Source organism: Brassica napus, chromosome C3 (genome assembly GCF_020379485.1).
Source record: "Brassica napus cultivar Da-Ae chromosome C3, Da-Ae, whole genome shotgun sequence".
NCBI classification, from domain to species: Eukaryota; Viridiplantae; Streptophyta; class Magnoliopsida; order Brassicales; family Brassicaceae; genus Brassica; species Brassica napus.
In genome coordinates this window covers 21,592,738-21,610,150 of record NC_063446.1, presented here as the reverse complement: position 1 = coordinate 21,610,150, position 17,413 = coordinate 21,592,738, and the positions used below count along the sequence as shown (strand labels likewise).

The 17,413-nt window shown below is 37.8% G+C and overlaps 2 protein-coding genes and 1 long non-coding RNA gene across 6 annotated transcripts; all 3 read right to left on the bottom strand.

The window, feature by feature from the left end:
• Nucleotides 1-1,082: 1,082 nt before the first annotated feature.
• LOC106388597 (ETO1-like protein 1) lies at nucleotides 1,083-5,346 on the bottom strand. Its single transcript, XM_013828700.3, has 5 exons — nucleotides 4,532-5,346; nucleotides 2,745-4,463; nucleotides 2,092-2,383; nucleotides 1,529-1,838; nucleotides 1,083-1,454 (listed from the first exon to the last, which is right to left on the bottom strand). The coding sequence occupies exons 1-5, from the start codon at nucleotides 4,648-4,650 to the stop codon at nucleotides 1,234-1,236; spliced, it is 2,661 nt and encodes an 886-aa protein (XP_013684154.2). The 5' UTR covers nucleotides 4,651-5,346; the 3' UTR covers nucleotides 1,083-1,233.
• Nucleotides 5,347-7,465: 2,119 nt separating this feature from the next.
• LOC111214098 lies at nucleotides 7,466-9,580 on the bottom strand. Its single transcript, XR_002663585.2, has 2 exons — nucleotides 7,840-9,580; nucleotides 7,466-7,763 (listed from the first exon to the last, which is right to left on the bottom strand). It is a non-coding gene; the product is annotated as an uncharacterized LOC111214098 (long non-coding RNA).
• Nucleotides 9,581-10,035: 455 nt separating this feature from the next.
• Nucleotides 10,036-17,151, bottom strand: LOC106388596 (dormancy-associated protein homolog 3-like). Of its 4 annotated transcripts, none has more exons than XM_048751064.1 (3): nucleotides 16,916-17,151; nucleotides 16,622-16,783; nucleotides 10,036-10,407 (listed from the first exon to the last, which is right to left on the bottom strand). In XM_048751064.1, exons 1-3 carry the CDS (start codon nucleotides 17,028-17,030, stop codon nucleotides 10,280-10,282), a joined length of 405 nt encoding a protein of 134 aa, XP_048607021.1. In that variant the 5' UTR covers nucleotides 17,031-17,151; the 3' UTR covers nucleotides 10,036-10,279. The 4 variants fall into 4 exon arrangements, with proteins under 4 accessions (XP_048607021.1, XP_048607024.1, XP_048607022.1 ...); XM_048751067.1 differs by having other exon boundaries at nucleotides 10,036-10,396; XM_048751065.1 differs by lacking the exon at nucleotides 10,036-10,407 and adding an exon at nucleotides 15,821-16,211.
• Between the last annotated feature and the right edge of the window lie 262 nt (nucleotides 17,152-17,413).

Genomic DNA, 17,413 nt, shown 5'->3' with positions numbered 1-17,413 from the left:
TTATGATTCCGTGAAGAAAAAAAAAAAGACAAGGAAAACAGTCAAACACCGTTTATTTTCCTTTTTGGGAGCATTTTTAATAGGAATAACTTACATGAGTATTTAAAATGAAATAAAAACTATTATATCAACATTTAATTGGATGAATCTTTTAAATTTTGAAAAATTTACACCAAAATCTTTAAAATATCTAACTTGAGAAAATATTGTATGCATTTTTCACAAAACTCATTTAATTAAAATATTAATAATTTTCTATATATTTTAAATATTTTTTTTTAGAAATGCTCGTCTATGTATCTTTCAGTCTTTTCCTATATATCTTTCTCTTTTTCTAATTTTTATTATTTTAGATGTGAGAGATTTTAAATATATATATATATATATATATATATATATATATATATATATATAACTTAACATAGTATACTAAAATATAACTCAAGTTTTTTTGTTTATTCAAGTTAAAATGTTATTGAAACCCATATCAACACATATTATATCAATAACTAAATTATTTTTCAATATCCATTCAAAACTTGTATAGAATTTTTAAATATAATTGAGTTTTTACTCGTAATTGTCCAAAAACATATTACTGTATCATTTTCAACTTCATAAATATATTCGAGACCGTAATTTAAAGTTTTGCACTTAGGATTATGTCATCTAGATAGTCCAATATGCCATAGAAAATTATTATATAATAATTGCTAATATTATTTTAATTTTGTCTAAATATTTTTAGAAATGGGTTCTTTTTCATAAAATTATAAACTAAAAGAATTTTCTCTATAAAATTAATAAATATTATGTTATTATTAACAAATTTTCTATAAATTAATCAATTGTTAAAATTTCAAAATTATTAAATTTATAAAATATTTACAAAAGATTATACATATACGGAGAGATACCACTGCTAAAAAAGACTACTTGTATATTTGACAAAATATGGCTTATAGAGTTAAATAATAGGAGTCAAATTATGATAAATTGGCATCGATTTTGTAAAAGCTAAATCCGATGTTTTTACTTTTACTTTTCTGTCACATTGTTTGTACTTTTGTTTTCACATTATAGGCCACAGAAATTTGAAGTTTAAGATGATAGGTTGAAAATATAATATCGATTTTAAGGAAAACAATAACAAAAAAAAATAAAGAAGAGTAACGAGAGAATATAAGTTTACAACTATGAATACAAATTTGTTTCTCCAAGCTTTCTTGACACTCAAGGTTCATGGCTATTAACACGGCTATGAAGCTCGAGCATCTCTTGATGGTTAGGATCAACCGAGAGCGCCGCACGACAGTCCCTCAACGCACTACTAACATCACCATTGTGCTCGTGGAAAGCCGCCCTTAAGTGAAGAAGATGAAGATCAGCTTTGAAAGCAATAGCTCGTGATAACTCCTCAATCGCCTCTTTCTCCTTCCGACTATCCATCAACACTATCAAACACCAAACACTATCTTCAGCATGACCAAAAAACAAACAGAGCGTAAGAGTTGAGTTAAAGACAAACCTGCAGCGCGGTAACGGTAAGGATAAACCCTGAGAGGGTCTAACCGTGTGACCATTTCAAGATCAGACTTGGCGAGTTCACGGTCGCAGTACTCTGATCTTTTCTCGTAAGCAGATGCATTGTTCTGAGCCTTTTCTATTAGTCTTGTCATTTCTTCATAAGCAGCAGCTTTGTCGTTTCTAAGGAAATGGACTCGAGCTAGGCCTTGGTGCGCACGTGTGTGCCTCACTTTCAAAGCGTTTATATAACAATCTGCAGCTAGGTCTAGCTTCTCACAATCCACATAGACACTCCCAAGATTGTTTAGAGCCTAGAAACAAAACAAACAATATAAAGCAACTCTGAATCTGCACTACTAAGTGCAGGGGCGGTCCTGAACATAGTTTAGTAAAACATTGGCCTATAACCCCCCCCCCCCCCCCCCCCAAATTTTTACAAAAATTTACATATATATAGATAGGCCTCCAATTTAAAAAAAAAAATTATATAAATTCTTAGTAAATTGTCTATAGCCCCAAGATCTTAGGACCGACCCTGACTAAGTGGTGGTGAATGAGACGTACCTGGCCTTTCCGCAACCTATCAGAGGGGCATTTAAGAGCGTCTTCAAGAAGAGAGACAACAGTTGAAGAACTAGATGGATCAAGGCTAGATTCTGCTAAGGCATAAGCTTGGAGGAAGTAAGCTTCGAATGATCTCTTTATTCTTATGGACTCTTTAGCCTTTTGAAGCCCTTCTTCACAGTGACCAGTGTCATATAAGATCCATCCTTCATACACCAGACGTTCATGGTCACTCGAGGCGTGCTCTCTAGCTAACTGTAAGCTACGCATTGCTGCTTCAGGACATTTCAACCTGGTCAAAAGAACATGAGATGCTCAGCTACCACCAATGTTCTAAAAGTCGGTCTAGGTGGCAAATTGATTGTAACCAAAAGAATCTTCTTAAAAATCCGATTTAAGCTAATTAAATTAGTTTGGTCTAAATCATTTTAAATCGATCTAAACCGGTGGATTATGACTAATTTAATTATATTATCTTCACCATCAATTTGTCTATAAATAAGTGATGTTCTTTATTTCTCCAGTTACGTTTTATATTTTAGTAGATCAAATTCTTAAACATTTTATCAAAGTAAATTTTAGTATATCAGATTATTTTCTTGAACATTGGTTAGCACCTTAGAATGAAAACTGAGAATGTTAAGTTCTTTTACCTTAGGAGAAGCAAAGATTGTCTGAAGTAGAGAACACCTTTACAAGCATCAGCTTCAAGCATCTGATAGATCACTGAAAGAGAACCAATATCATCAACGTTAGACCATTTCTCATAAAGCTGCATCCAACAATCAGCGGTTGTCCAGCTCTCAACATGCTCATAGACCAGCGTTCTAAGCTGCCTCGCAGCTACTTTCCCATCAAACATTCTGTAGTCCGGACACAAAGTAAGAGCAGCCTGGATATCACGAAGCGCAGCTTCATAGTCATCCATACCGAGGTAAAGACAGAACCTGATCTCCAAGCACTCCAACGCGAGTTTAAACCCCAAGATCCTGTTGATCTCCTCGAGCGCAGCTTCAGCGTTTTGTTCAGACATTAACTTGACAGCTCTATACATGTATGGATAAGTCAAGGTCGGGTCAAGCTCAGTTGCTTTTTCAAGATCCTCGAGCTTCTTATCGCCTTCACAGTATAAAGACCTTTCTTGATACATCCATCCGAGAGGAGGCGAAACGGACGAGATCACAGAGGTTAGCTTCTCGTAGCCCCAAAGCTTATGGCCTTGGATGTAACCTATTCTCGCTAATCCAGTTGCTGAATACACATGGCCTAGATTAAACGCGGTTTCGAATGCTTCTTCTGCTTCACGGTCCTCTTTCCTCAACAGCCTTGTGCAACCTAACCGATGAAACCCCAACACTCTCTGCCGATCATTCTCTGCAAAGTCAACTACTTTCTCCAAAAACGCCAATGTTCTGTCGGAACGAGGATCTAAACGCATGGAGACTTCGGTTAGACAAGAGTATAAAGAGAATGAAGCTTTCCCTGCCATGGTTGAGACTTGAGATCTGTTGACACGAGTCAACGCCTCGACAACACGCTCATCAGTTAAACTTTCAGGCAACTCGTAAAGGAACACTTGCAGACACGACGCAGCTAAGGTCGGGGAGCTCTCTTCTAATGCAAAGTCCATTAGCTCAACGGCGCATTCCATGGAGGAGACCAGAGAAGCTAGCTCTCTGTCGCAAGCGTCTTTGAGACTCTCGCAGCAGAACTTGTTAGCAAAGACTAAAACTTCTATTAAAAGATTCTTGGAGACTCCGATTAGAACATTAGCAACGCTGAAGTCTCTTACAACACGCATAGCTGAGGGGGTTACATGGTTCTCTGACATATCTATCTCATCGAGAAGCGACTCCGTGAAGCTCCCATAGAGCATGGCGTGGAAAGGAGCCGAAAGGCTAGCAATCTTCCTTCTGTCACAAGCTATTCTCTCTTGTTCTATCTTCAACACAACGTTTCTTGAAATGTGGCGCTTCACCTTCACAGATGCTGCCTCGGGGGAAGTAACCGGGAGATAAGATGCAATGTCCAGCGGCACGAACTCTTCAGAATACTTACCGCAAGAAGAAAGCAACTCGGCGATGACTTCCTCTCCTTGTTTCTCGTACCTTAACCAAGACCCAAACACAACTTTCTCGTGGACAGTTGTAGATTCTTGCCAAGCTGATCTAAGGCTTCTCTGTCCGAGTTTGGTCTCTCCAAGACCTCTAAAGACTTGATACTGCAACAGATAGAGACTCGATCTGTCCTCTAAAGAGCAAGACTCAAGTTCTTCATGAATCTGAGCAAGAACTTCTACATAGTCAAGAGGCTTATAGTGAGGCAGTATCTGCGGCTCAGGGACTTTGATGAAGGATTCTCTGCACAGTGGACTACAAAAGAAAGCAAAAGGTTAACTCCATAAACAAATGGAAGCAGCAGGAAAGTGAGAGAAACTTACGCAGATGAAGAAGCAGAGGAAGGTAGCTTCCCTCTCTCAACTTGAAGCCATGACTGTGGATTCAAGGAATTGAGATGTGATTCTTTACTACAAGAATCAGATGGGTAAAAAGTCCTCATCTGACATAAGAGATGAAACAAATCCCAGATCTCCAGGATAGCCAGAGGATAATCAATACACTACTTTCTTCTCTATTTCACAGTACACAGCCTAAAGCTAAAAAAATCTGAACTTTGAATTACAAGATCTTCCAACACCTAAAGCTAAATCATTTCTAAAGCACAAAACTCAATCGAAATCGCCATAGAACAGATACCCATTAAGTGTAGAGCACAAAGATTACAGCTTTCTGGAGAAAACCCTAATCTTGCAGCAGAATCTAGTGGCTCCAGGGGAACTGAAGCAAACCCAGAAAAGTTAAAGAGAAACCCACAAATCTAGGATTGCTAGGGCATCAGAAAGTGAGAGTCTTTAACCAGTGAGACGAGAGAAGAGAGATGAGTAAGAGAACCCCCCCCCCCCGGAGTTGCGCGAGTTTCTGCAATTTCGAATTGGAGAAAGACAAAGGCCTAGAGAGAGAGGGAGGATTATTTCAAGTTTGAGCTTAAGGAGATCGAAGTGAAAGGGAGTGGGAAATAGATTTTCCAAATTCACACTTTTTCAGTACTCAGAGCTGTTTTGTTTCCATTGGTACAAGGGACAGTTTTTCTTTTTTTTTCTCATATCCTTTTTCTCTTTTGGTGAAGATCTCAACACTGAACAGTAACCAGCACTATGGCCTAATTGCTATTGGCCTCTCTTCTTTTTTCAAGAGATCTCCACACAAAACAATAACAATTAGTTTCGATGGTTCTTTAATTTTCCAATCTTTAGCTTTTAGTGTACCTTAATCTTCTGTTTCTTGTTTATCAACTTCCAGATTTTATTGTCTACTTTCTAGATTTAGCATAATGCCGTAGTAAATAAATAATATGATTTGAATGTTTGACTAATGGCAAACTCTCAAACAAGATACAATTATATCGAATTTTAAAATAAGAAAAAGACAAAAATAGCACTAAATCAAGTTTTTGTTTTCAAACTAGCATTCAAGGTTAAAAGTCACAAAAATAGCACTTAACGTTTTATCAAAAGTCACAAACTTAGGGTTTAGAGTTAAAGAGTGGGGTTTAGGATTTAGGGTTTAGGGTTTAGGGTTTAGAGTTTAGGGTTTAGGGTTTAGTGTTTAGGGTTTATAGTTTAGGGTTTAGAGTTTAGAGTTTAGGATTTAGGGTTTAGAGTTGAGAAATGAGGTTTTGGGGATAAGATTTCAAATTTTGAAAAATAAAAAAATTAAAATTTTCAAAAGATAAACTTAGAAATGTGCTATTTTTGCCATTTCAGTTTTTGAGTGCTATTTTTGTGATATAAACTTAGAAATATGCTATTTTGGAGATTTGTCCTTTTAAAATTCTTATAGTGTCGGCAAATACCAACAACCCTTTATGTCAATATTAATCGAATGGTTCACCGTCGAATTATATGATGAAACCATCGACATCTTCGATAGTTAGACGTGGATATATTTGAAATTTAAAAGGTAAATCCATTTTTTAGTGACAAACAAAAAAACAAAATCCATTTTTGACCCGAAAAGGGTAAATCCATATAGAAAAAAATATACATCTTGTGGAACTGAGAGAGTACATGATTAGGAGAGATAGATAGTAGATACTTCACAGGAAATTAATTGTGTCAATTTGTAGTATATCTTTAATAATTGAAAATTGGTTAAATCCTAAAATGAACGACAAATTTTAATAAATAGTTTGATTTTTTAGTTGTGTAAAATGCTTTATCAATTCATATGTTGGTTGTATTAACTCTACATACGCCCATTTGAGCTTCAATCTTTCAGATATGGTTTTACACCCAAAACATCCTTTAATCTACAAGTACAGTCGCCAAATCTCACTACAAAAATAAATAAAAGTTCAAAATATACAGAATGATAATAATTTAGGGAATGTAATAATCTACTTTTGACAGTCCGTGCAAAAAAAACCTGATAGAGAGGAAAGAGCTTCAATCTAAAAAGGCCGGCGTACGGCCGGCGCGTGAGCGTCCATGCTGTCGCCGGGACCTTTGTTTTTGGTGAATAATGATCGCATGTGTTCCTCCTCGCCGCTTCTCACCACCGATAGTCTTGTCGGAGCTCTGAAATTTGTCTCTTTCCTTTTCGGTCGCGAGTAGTTTGGAGTAAATACGCATCGGTGTTGTGTTCCAGGGCGTGGAGGTTTCGGCTCTTTTGCGCAAGTGGTTGTGGTCCGAGCGATGGAGGCTCTCTCAGCTCCGTCGACGTCGGTTTAGGTACCCGTCGTGTCTCCTGTTACGATAAAGGAGAACGGTCGGCTAAAGTTTCCGCGTCGCCATACTCCTCGGTTGACGGCGGCTCTGTGTTGTTTTTTTATGTTCGGTTTTCTTTACGGTTTCTCGTTTTGTGCCTTAGGCTCGTACGGTTTGGTTCCGACGAGGTAGAGGCACAGATGGAAAGGGTCCACGGTGTAAGAGATGAAGTGGTAGTCGGTTGAGTCGAGAAGCTCCTCGACGGTGTTTTAAGATGGTTTCACGCGAACTCTTCTTCTCGGTGTTGGCGGTGATTAGTGGTGGAGGAGATCTCGCAGGTGCGATTGAATCACTCCGATTAAGGAATCACCTGAGTCGAGACGTTTGCGGTGAAGAAGTGTTGGAGTGGTTGGCCTCCGGAGAGTTCTGGCGGTATGGTCAGGGGTTCGGAGGAGAGTTGCATGCGGCGGCAGCACTCTTCGTTTCTAGGGTTTTCAATGTTTGGGCCTTTGGGTCGTATTTCGAATGTGTTTGGGCTGGTGGCCCGGTTGTATGTGGGCTTCACCCCTTTTGTATCTTTGTTGGGCTCGGCCCGTTTCATTAATAAAATTGACGGAAAAAAAATAATAATTTAGGGAACAAGGGATACATTTTCTTCAACATTAAAACTCAAAACGTCTACTACTGTCACAAACTACAAAAAGACAAGAAGAAACATACGTTTGTAGGAGAAAATACTTATCAATGCGTAAAATAGCTTCAGACAACAGTTCCAAACAAAGAAAATAGTTTTTTTTTTTTTTGAAAGAAAATAGTTATCAATGCGTAACAAACACAACCAGAGATAGTAGGAGACAAAGAATCCATAATAAAGCATCAAAAGCAGAGCAGCAGCTTCTATAGGTCCCTGTTACAAAGTCATAAACTTGTATAAAGCTACATATCCAGATTCATAAGATGGGAGATTTTGCTGTAAAATTTACCTGGTGAGCAGATTAAGCAGGATCAAGAAACTCCAAGGAAACTTAGTGTGTTTCAGGTATCAAGATGGATGAAACTCATCAGCAGAGATAGTTTACTAGAACTTCCTATTCCCTTCTTCATTTACAAAAAAAAAAAAAATCAGGAAAAGAGCTGAAGAGGAAGATCACTTAACCAAAGTAGTAAGATTTACATCTCTAAGGCTGGAACAAAATGAACTAGACGGAAGAGAAAAGATTAATAGAAAAAATATGGACAAGGGAAGAGATACGAGAGAAAAGGTAAGAAGACAAAGATCCCAAGAGGCGTTCGAGCGTAGACACATAAACCTAGCTTCTATCTAACCCACTTAAGTGAAGAAGCCAAAGGAAGAAAAAAAAGAAGACAGCTCTAATACAAAGGACAAAGAACAAATGCTAATACTCAAGCATCACCAGCCATCCTTTATGCTGCTAAATGCTAACCAAGAACCAAGTCTTCTCTCTTACGCGGTTTCAATCTGTTTCCTGAATGTTTCTACTCACAATAGCTGATGACCAGCTCTGTGTCAAGACTGCCTCTGCGTTCTTTAAACTAGCTTGGTGACTTACACCTTATTACTATGTTTAGAAAACTAAAACTAATCCATGTTCCCCTAAACCCTCCTGGTCTTCATTCGTCAGCAGTCTCAAGGTTAAGCACGCGGCGCAGTGTCATAGTAGCAGAGACAGTACTGTGGAACGGGTTGTGGTCGTCACAAGATGAGGTTGGAGAAACAGGAGCAGACTTAGCAACTTCAGAACATCGACAGCAGAGTCAGGAGATGGAAAGGTTAAAGAAACCGTCCTCCTTTGCCGGAGAGAGAACTAGGAATGGGCACAGAAGTAGGTGGAGGAGAGTTGGAATACGTAGGTCATGCCCATAGCTCAGAGTAAGAAAGGCTTCTTCTTTCGTCAACAAACTCACTAGCACACATACAATCATATGAACATCACATAACAGTAGCACACAAATACACAATCATATGATATGATATTAATAACATGGAAGGCTTCAAGTGTAAGAAAATTAGGTTTGTCGATGAAGATGGGATAACTGATGACATGGAAGGCCTACCTCTCTCTCTCCAATAGGTTCCTATTCCAATGTTTGTTTGTCTAACGATTGGCGTAACTGTTTTTTCTTTCTTTCTCTTGTGACTGGAAATACTGATACAATTTATTCATAAAAGTAAAAATCCATTTATAAGTTGGAACAATACTTAATCTTATCAGCGACTTCAGTGATCTATGTCTTGGACCGGAAGAAACTGAATTTATTTAATGATTACTGCTATTAGGACAGGTGAGTCTAATCCAATTACAGCTTACTAAGTTATTCAACACCCTTAACCTCAAACTATTAGCTTTGCCTCACGAAAAGATAGATAAGGTGTTAAGGAAGAAGGTGCCCTTTAAGTTGTAAAGAAGGATGCTTCCTTTACCTATGCAATGATCAGACAAAACTTAATTTTGTCAAAGAATATTGTATGGTTCAAAATAAGTTATCTCATATATACATATATATATATATGTTACACTATCCACATCATAGGCCTTGCAAGCTTCCTCGACTAAACACACTTGGCCATTTGTCAATTTCTTCTTTTCCCGAATTGGGTTTTTAAAATTTTAGATTGGAGATAATGTGTCAATTCAGGAAAAGTTTAAGAGAAAAAGACAAAAATAGCACTAAATCAAGTTTTTGTTCCCAAACTAGCACTTAAGGTCAAAAGTCACAAAAATAGCATTTAATGTTTTATCAAAAATCACAAACTTAGGGCTTAGAGTTAAAGGGTGAGGTTTAGGATTTAGGGTTAAGGGTTTAGGGTTTAGAGTTTAGGGTTTAGGGTTTAGGGTTTAGGGTTTAGAGTTTAGGGTTTAGGGTTTAGAGTTTACGGTTTAGGGTTTAGAGTTGAGAAATGAGGTTTTGGGGATAAGATTTCAAATTTTGAAAAATAAAAAAATTAAAATTTTCAAAAGATAAATTTAGAAAGGTGCTATTTTGGTCATTTTAGTTTTTAAGTGCTATTTTTGTGATATAAACTTAGAAAAGTGCTATTTTGGAGATTTGCCCAAAGTTTAAAGTGTTTTTCTGCGGTCATTGTCGAAATTTATTTTAGTATTTATGTCCACACAAAGAACACTGAAGGGTGTACTGGATCAACGGATAAAAAGAACTGATATTAAGCATCTACGTATTTTTATTATCATCATTGCAGCAAAAAATGTACAGACACGTAGAAACGAGATGACATACAAAAACAAAAGAGAAAAAAAAACAGAGACTTATTCACAACACACCCAAAGCAAACTCATACACGCGCACTCTGCATGCAAGGAAAGGACCACTTTGATGTGTCGTCAAAACGAAAGCGTTTTGGGGGATACTCTGTTTCTTCTCTCTCTCTTATTGAGATTTGAGTTAAAGATCACAGGCCGTAAGTAGGAGGAGAGTTCCTTGGTCCATTCTCTGATCCTGCTCCCTTATCGAACGCGTCCGACGTCGACCTTCTCCTAAACCGAAAGGGTTCCTTTCCTCTTGCGTTTGCTCCGTTAACATTCCCAAAGGTTCCACGTTCGTTAGTAAATAACCTCATACATTCACTTCACAACCATAACATATGACTCCTTCCAACCATATATTTCTAAAACTATAAATAAGATCACAACAAGTCTTTCAAGGGGACATGAGCCACGAAAACGATATGTTATATTATGACAACATTTAACAAGGTGCATGCATCAAGGAACACTAATAATCAATGATATCATATCTCATCTTATCAAGGAGCATGCTGCACGCATCACATAAGTAAGTCACACAGTGTGAATTGTCAAGAATTGTCAAAACCTTAAATGTCAGAGCATCCACAATGGTGATAAGCATTGTGGAGTCCTTGTGAATAAATTATCTTTTTTTTTTTTTTAATAGTTAAAGACTTTTGTGAAAAATGTGTGTACAATGGTGAACCCGAAGTTGGAATTCTTAGGAATAAGAATAAAAAATATTATTTTTTTTTGTTTAGTGAAATATAATTTTTATATATTGAATGATTAAATAGAATAACTTAATATAAAATACTAGAAATAAACTTAAAAAATAATAATTAAACATATAAATATAACAATTAAAAATAAAAAAAATAATTAAACATAAAGATAGAAAAATTCCTAAATAAAAACATGATTAAATATAAAGATTACACATAAGAGTGTATAAGATGATTGAATATTAAAATCCAACATGATCATAAATGACCACCTAATGAAGACTCGCCACTCGTTCTGCTCAAGTATTTGCTCAGTATTTCAGAGCACTCTTTTCTTTCCGGACATACACACATCAATGGAGTAGTATTCCCATCTCCAACCACATTGAACGCAAATAAGTCTCCTATCTCGCATCTGTTATCGAGACAGAACTTTCTCCAGCCTCGCCACTCGTTCTGCTCAAGTATTTGCTCAGTATTTCAGAGCACTCGTTCTGCTCAAGTATTTGCTCAGTGTTTCAGAGCACTCTTATTCATGCGAAAGCGGCGTATGAATATTTGTGACGAGAATGTCGCATCTTCGCTGAAGTAGTCATTCCATAAGCGGTCTTGTCCTCCTTCACGGTTTCGTTCAATATAAGCACGGCTCCTTTGGTTACTGGTTTGGGCCTCGACTATGTTGGTGAATGTATCTTCGAAGATTTCTTCGAAAACTTCGTCAAATCTTTCTTCGAAAACTTCGTCAGATGAAGATGCCGACATTTTCCTATAAAGTATAAATTTTATTTTTTTTTAAAATATATAAGTTAAATTTAGTATAACTTTTTTTTTAACCTTTTTTAAAGCTATAAGTTCAAAGAAGGAATAAGTTTTAATTTTCCTATAAAAATGTGTATAACTTTTTTTTTAAGTATAACTTTTATTTTTTAATATGGTTTCTATAAGTTTTATAAGTGTGATACAAGTTTTAAAACTATAAGTTTAACACACTAATTTATTTATAAGTTACAGGTTGATTTGGGTTGGTCATACATTATAAGTGTGATACTTGTTGATTTATCAGTGTGATACAAGAATGACCAACTACTCTACCTACGCCTAGTTGTTTTATATGTATGATCAACTATAAGTTCAACTACAAGCAAGATCAACTACATGTAACTAAGAGAAGCATGAGTGGTTCATTACAAGTTACCGAGTTTATATGTATGATCAGCTACAAGCATTATCAACTACAACCATGATCAACTACAAGCATATAAGGAAAGCAATACTTGTTGATTAAAAAGAGTTGCATATAAGAGAAGCATGAGGATTTCATTACAAGTTACCGAATTTAGAGAAGTAGTAGTAGTTGATTACAAGTTTCTGGAGATAATAAGAGCATCCGCAACTTCCGAGTTACAGCAAAAGAGATTACAACTCCGACTGGTGGAAACTAAGCAAAAGAGATAGCTACCTAAAGACATGATAGAAGGGAAACTTATAGTACATTTCTTAGAACTACCCGTGACTTGGATTCACTTCAGCCAACCGACAAAACACTTTCAGAACCCGTGACTAGGTTCACATGTCGAACAGCTACACCTGAAAGAAAACAAAAGACACTTTCAGAACCCGTGACTAGCAAATAAATAAAGTAATACGACATGTGATACAAATAGAAACTACATCTAACTACATGTAACTAACCTAATACCTTAAATATCATCATAACATCTCAGTCATGAGTTTCAGTTTAAGAGATTCTTCCATCTCGGAGAGAGGATCTTTTTTGGCAAGTAAACGTTCTAGAATCTTTTGTTTAGAGAGCTTTTCTTTCATTTTCATGATGGACTGAAACTGTGACATCTCTTCTTCCTTGCCACTCTTCTTCGTCTTACCAGCTGCTTTAGCAGCTTTCACACCAACTGGTCTGCTTTCAGGTTCGGCAACATCATCTTCTGTATCAACGTCCACCACTGGTTTGCGCTTCTCCTTCCCACCATCTTTAACCATATAGGTGGTGCACCATTTCTGGTCATGCCTCAGCTCCCTCCACGCATGTTCGAGATTGAACTTGTGCTCATAAATGTTGAAGAATGAGTCGAGGGCAGCTTTCATCACATCGTCTTCATTCTGACCACTTCTCTGCCCCCTCAACGCCGCCTCATAGCATCCAACGAACTTACAGACCTGCTCGTTAATCCTAGCCCACCGCTGCTTCGCTGGACCAAGCTCTCTAGGTACTGTCCCAACCAGTTGAGGGCTTGCGTTGTAGTAGTCAACAATTCTCTTCCAGAAACGTTCAGCTTTCTGGTCACAGCTGACAACGGGGTCTTTGCTGGTGTTAAGCCAAGCACCAATGAGGATTTTATCCTCATTAGGAGACCATTTCCTCCTCTCTTTGTTAGCAGACTCGACAGTAGGCTGCACAGCAGTCTGGACAGCAGGTTGGAAAGAAAACTCGACACCAGGGTGGAAAACAAACTCATTAGGACCTTGGGACCCGAACCAAGCTGGTTCGGGTGACTCAAGATCAACTGAAGATTGACTATACATTAGATTAACAAAGCCAGTTGTGGTATTCATGTTTAGATTATAGGTTTCTGTTACTCTAATAGCAACACAAACCCTTAAGTAACCAATAGAAAGTAAGTTCGCATTTAGTTTCGGAGTTGTTAGGCAGATAGAAAGCAAACAAGCATTTACCACCACTCTAATCATACTAATAAGTTCTGCACTAGCTACACTTAAACCTAACAAGTACGATTCTATCAAATCTAGCATTAAAAACAATTAAAGCATGAAGAGATAAGTTTTTTTTTTATTACTGAAACTAGTAAGTAAGTGTGAAACAAGTTACCTGCCAACCCCTTCTCGAGTTCTGACACTGATGTTTAAAACCTCCGAAGCTCTTCCTTGAATGACATAAGATAAAACAGTTAAAATTTCAAATTTTAAATCAAATTGATTATCTAAATAAGGTATGAAACTTACCAGCCCATAACGATGACCAGTATCACCAACACCAGTACACTAACTCCCTTTGCCAAACCATAGTTAATCACTGATGTCTTCTTAGTTAACACACCCACGATCTTGTCAAGCTTAGCCACCTTCTGGTCACTCTCAAAGAATTGATCCTTCACCATCCTAAGTTGTGTCTGCGTTTCACGAAGCTCTTCTTGAATCGCCACATCCCACCATTTCCAGATGTGGGAGTCTCCATCGTCAACGTTGTTGCAGGAGAAGTACCTCCTTCCTGGATTTTTACGAGTGTACGAGGTTTCAACAACAACCTCACTACCGCAATAGCATGTCCTCGGTATTCCTTCATCAGCCTCAGGTTCTGGTGGGTACTGATCCGCCTCTGCAATTATGTAGCTACTATGAGCTTCATCCCCGTAGAGAGCAGCTTCTGCTTCAAGTAAAGAGTTGATGTCGAACTCCTCTGATGAAGGCTGCGTGTAGCTATAGTCTTGTCCCATGTTCGTTGGCCTGCACAAAAAACCAGAAACTATGTTAAGAACACATTCACTAGGGAGTTTAAGAACGCATTAACTTAGATATATGATCAACTAAACAGTTTACTAGCTACACATTAAGCTAACAGAAAACCGTACAAATACGTTTTGAAACCAGAAAAATATAAGCCACAGGAAACCATACAGATACGTTTTGAAACCAAAAACGAATTGAAACCCTAACTACATCGATTGAAACCGAAAACGAAAACCAAATTGAAACCGAAAACAAGTGATGAGTTTTCCAGCTAACTAAATCGATTGAAACCCTAACTACAAACCAAAAGATTCCCAATTGAAAACGATTTGAAAAACGATTTGATAACAATTTCAAAACCCAGAAATTTTTGAAACCCTAAATGGAGGAAATTCCCAAATCGATTCAAAGGAAATACGAAGCATAGAGGGAGACGAGAACAACATGGAAGCTAACATATCCTTAAATCTACCACAGAATTAGTTTATTTACCTTTGAAGATCGACGATGGAGAGAAATCGAAGATGGAGAGAAATCGCCTTTCGTCGAGAGCTCTGATTTTTTTTTCTAACCTTCGGTCGCGAATGTTTTTTTTTCTCGACATAACCCAACACAACATATCGCCGGGCCAACCATCAGACGCCACGTGCAGTAAGGACTTGATCCTTCAAAGCCTTATTTACGGACTGATCCGTACCGATCCGTCTAAAGCTGAACCCAATTCACAATTTTTTTATTGTAAAAATGCTAAGGATTTGGGCCACGGACCCGTGACGGACCTCCGTTACGGTTGGTCTTATCCTATCAGTGTCATTTTTAACAAATGGACGAAACTACCCCTAAACGAATTAAGCGAGTGCATGTACTACTATTTCACCGAACCAAATCATTAACAGAAACAAAGTGGTAATTACAAAACAAAGTGTGACTTCATATGTGATATCTATCTCTGGTTTGAAATTTTTTCCAAGGACTGAAATATTTATACAATTTGTACATAAAAGTAAAAATCCACTTCTAAGTTGGAACAATCCTTAATCACATCAGCAACTAATTCAGTGATCTATGTATGCCTTGGTTCGGAAGAAACTGAACTTATTTAATGATTGATGCTACTAAGACAGTTGTGTCTAATCCAATACAGCATACTAGGCATATTGACTCACAAAAGATAGGTAAAGTGTCAAGGAAGAAGGTGCTTTATGATGCTTCTCTCTGTGCTGTGGTCAGCCGGACTAAACTCAATGTTGTTAAAGAATATTGTATGGTTCAAAATAAATGATCTCATATCTATTACATTATCCACATCATAATCCCTGCAAGCTTCCTCAACTAAACACAATTGGCCATTTGTCAATTTCCTCTTTTTTTTCAAGCTAGGCTTTGACAATTTGGATTGGAGATAATTTATCAATTCAAGAAAAGAGTAAAGTGTCTTTGCAGTCGCTCTCAAAATGGCCTCCAAAGAGACTGTGGTGTCCAAAAAGAAGTGATGTTAAGCATCTACACATTTTTATTATCATTGCAGCAAAATATGTACAGACACGTAGAAGCATTCCCAAAACGAGATGACATACAAAAAGAAAAACAGAGACGTAACCACAAACACACAAAACATACTCATACACGCACACAAAAGAGAGAACCTCTTTGGCCTACAAACGGAAGCAACACGAACTCTGCATGCAAGGACCACTTGATCGAAAGCGTTTTGGGGGCTACTCTGTTTCTTCTCTCTCCCTATTGAGATTTGAGCTAGAGATCACAGGCCGTAAGTAGGAGGAGAGTTCCTTGGTCCATTCTCTGATTCTGCTCCCTTATCGAACGCGTCCGACGTCGACCTTCTCCTAAACCGAAAGGGTTCCTTTCCTCCTGCGTTTGCTCCGTTAACCATCCCAAAGGTTCCAAGTTCGTTAGTAAATAACTTATAACCTCATACATTCACTTCAAACCATAACATGTTTTGAATACGGTCCTAATCTATGACCAAGTCTTTTAAGTATATCACAACATTTGACAAGACGCTCACCTAACCAATATATCAATCAAGGGGAAATAATAATCAATGATATCATAAATGGAGTTCACTGTGTCACATCTCATCTTATCAAGGAGCATGATGCATGCATCACATAAGTCACAGTGTCACTCAACATGTTAATCCTGTCAGAGTGTCTTTTTAACGTATAGACGAAACTACCCTTAACGTAATCAGTGAGTGTACTTTCTATTTCACCTAACCAAATAGTTACTGCTGGAAACAAAACGGTAACTAATAAAATAAAACTCACCAGAGAAAGGAGACACTGGCGGAGTTGAACCGGCCGGTGAAACCGGAGCTGAACCGCCTTGGTATCCTGGTGGTTTTATTATCATGATGCTGCGTGTTACTTTCACGGCCTCTTCCGGCGAATCTCCACCGTACGATCTCACGCTACCACCGTCCGATTGATCTAAGAACACCAGATCGAAGATCAGGCCATTGATACTATTTTTCTTTTACGTTTAAAGATTTATTTATTTTTATATTTTCAGTTACAAAAAATGATAAGCCACCGGTTCAAGATAGGGAAAACACGGCGTACCATTGCCGGAGCTAGCCCGGAAACTGAAGGTATGGTGTCTCCGAAGCTTGCCAAGGCCGTTCTCTGGCCGAGGACCAGCGACGGTATCGTCCCAGAGATGATCTAGTAAGCCCATGGTATCAAGTATCAACCCTAATAGTTTCAAGAATCTGTAATTTTTGGTCGCAAGTAATGTTTCTTTCTTCTCACAAACGTTGCAGAGAGTAATGATTTTAAAGGCGACCGGGAAGATCTGGTCCGTTGATCTTAGTCTGCCGTGGCGCTTGGATCTGATCTCTCGCAAGGTGGATAAGGTCGATTGGAGAGTCAGAAATTCGTCTCACGTGCCCGCATCTCTCGCTTTCAGTTTATTTACGGTATTACCCTTATCTTTATCTAGTTCGAGATCAAAATACCACCTCGATTTCCGTTTATTTACACTGCTACCCCTTCCTAGAATCTTAGCCGCGCCAACAACAATCGGACGATATATGGGCTTTTCTTTTCTGGACGCATTAA

Bases quoted from the DNA above. Each gene is read 5' to 3' on its own strand.
- LOC106388597 (XM_013828700.3), bottom strand. From the start codon at position 4,650: ATGAGGACTTTTTACCCATCTGATTCTTGTAGTAAAGAATCACATCTC. The intron at 4,464-4,531 runs GTAAGTTTCTCT...TTTCTTTTGTAG, and splicing joins TCCTCTGCTTCTTCATCTGC to TCCACTGTGCAGAGAATCCT. The intron at 1,455-1,528 runs GTTTGTCTTTAA...GGTGTTTGATAG, and splicing joins TTACCGTTACCGCGCTGCAG to TGTTGATGGATAGTCGGAAG.
- LOC106388596 (XM_048751064.1), bottom strand. From the start codon at position 17,030: ATGGGCTTACTAGATCATCTCTGGGACGATACCGTCGCTGGTCCTCGG. The intron at 16,784-16,915 runs GTACGCCGTGTT...TGGTGTTCTTAG, and splicing joins CCGGGCTAGCTCCGGCAATG to ATCAATCGGACGGTGGTAGC. The intron at 10,408-16,621 runs GTGAGTTTTATT...GAATGTTAACGG, and splicing joins GCCAGTGTCTCCTTTCTCTG to AGCAAACGCAAGAGGAAAGG.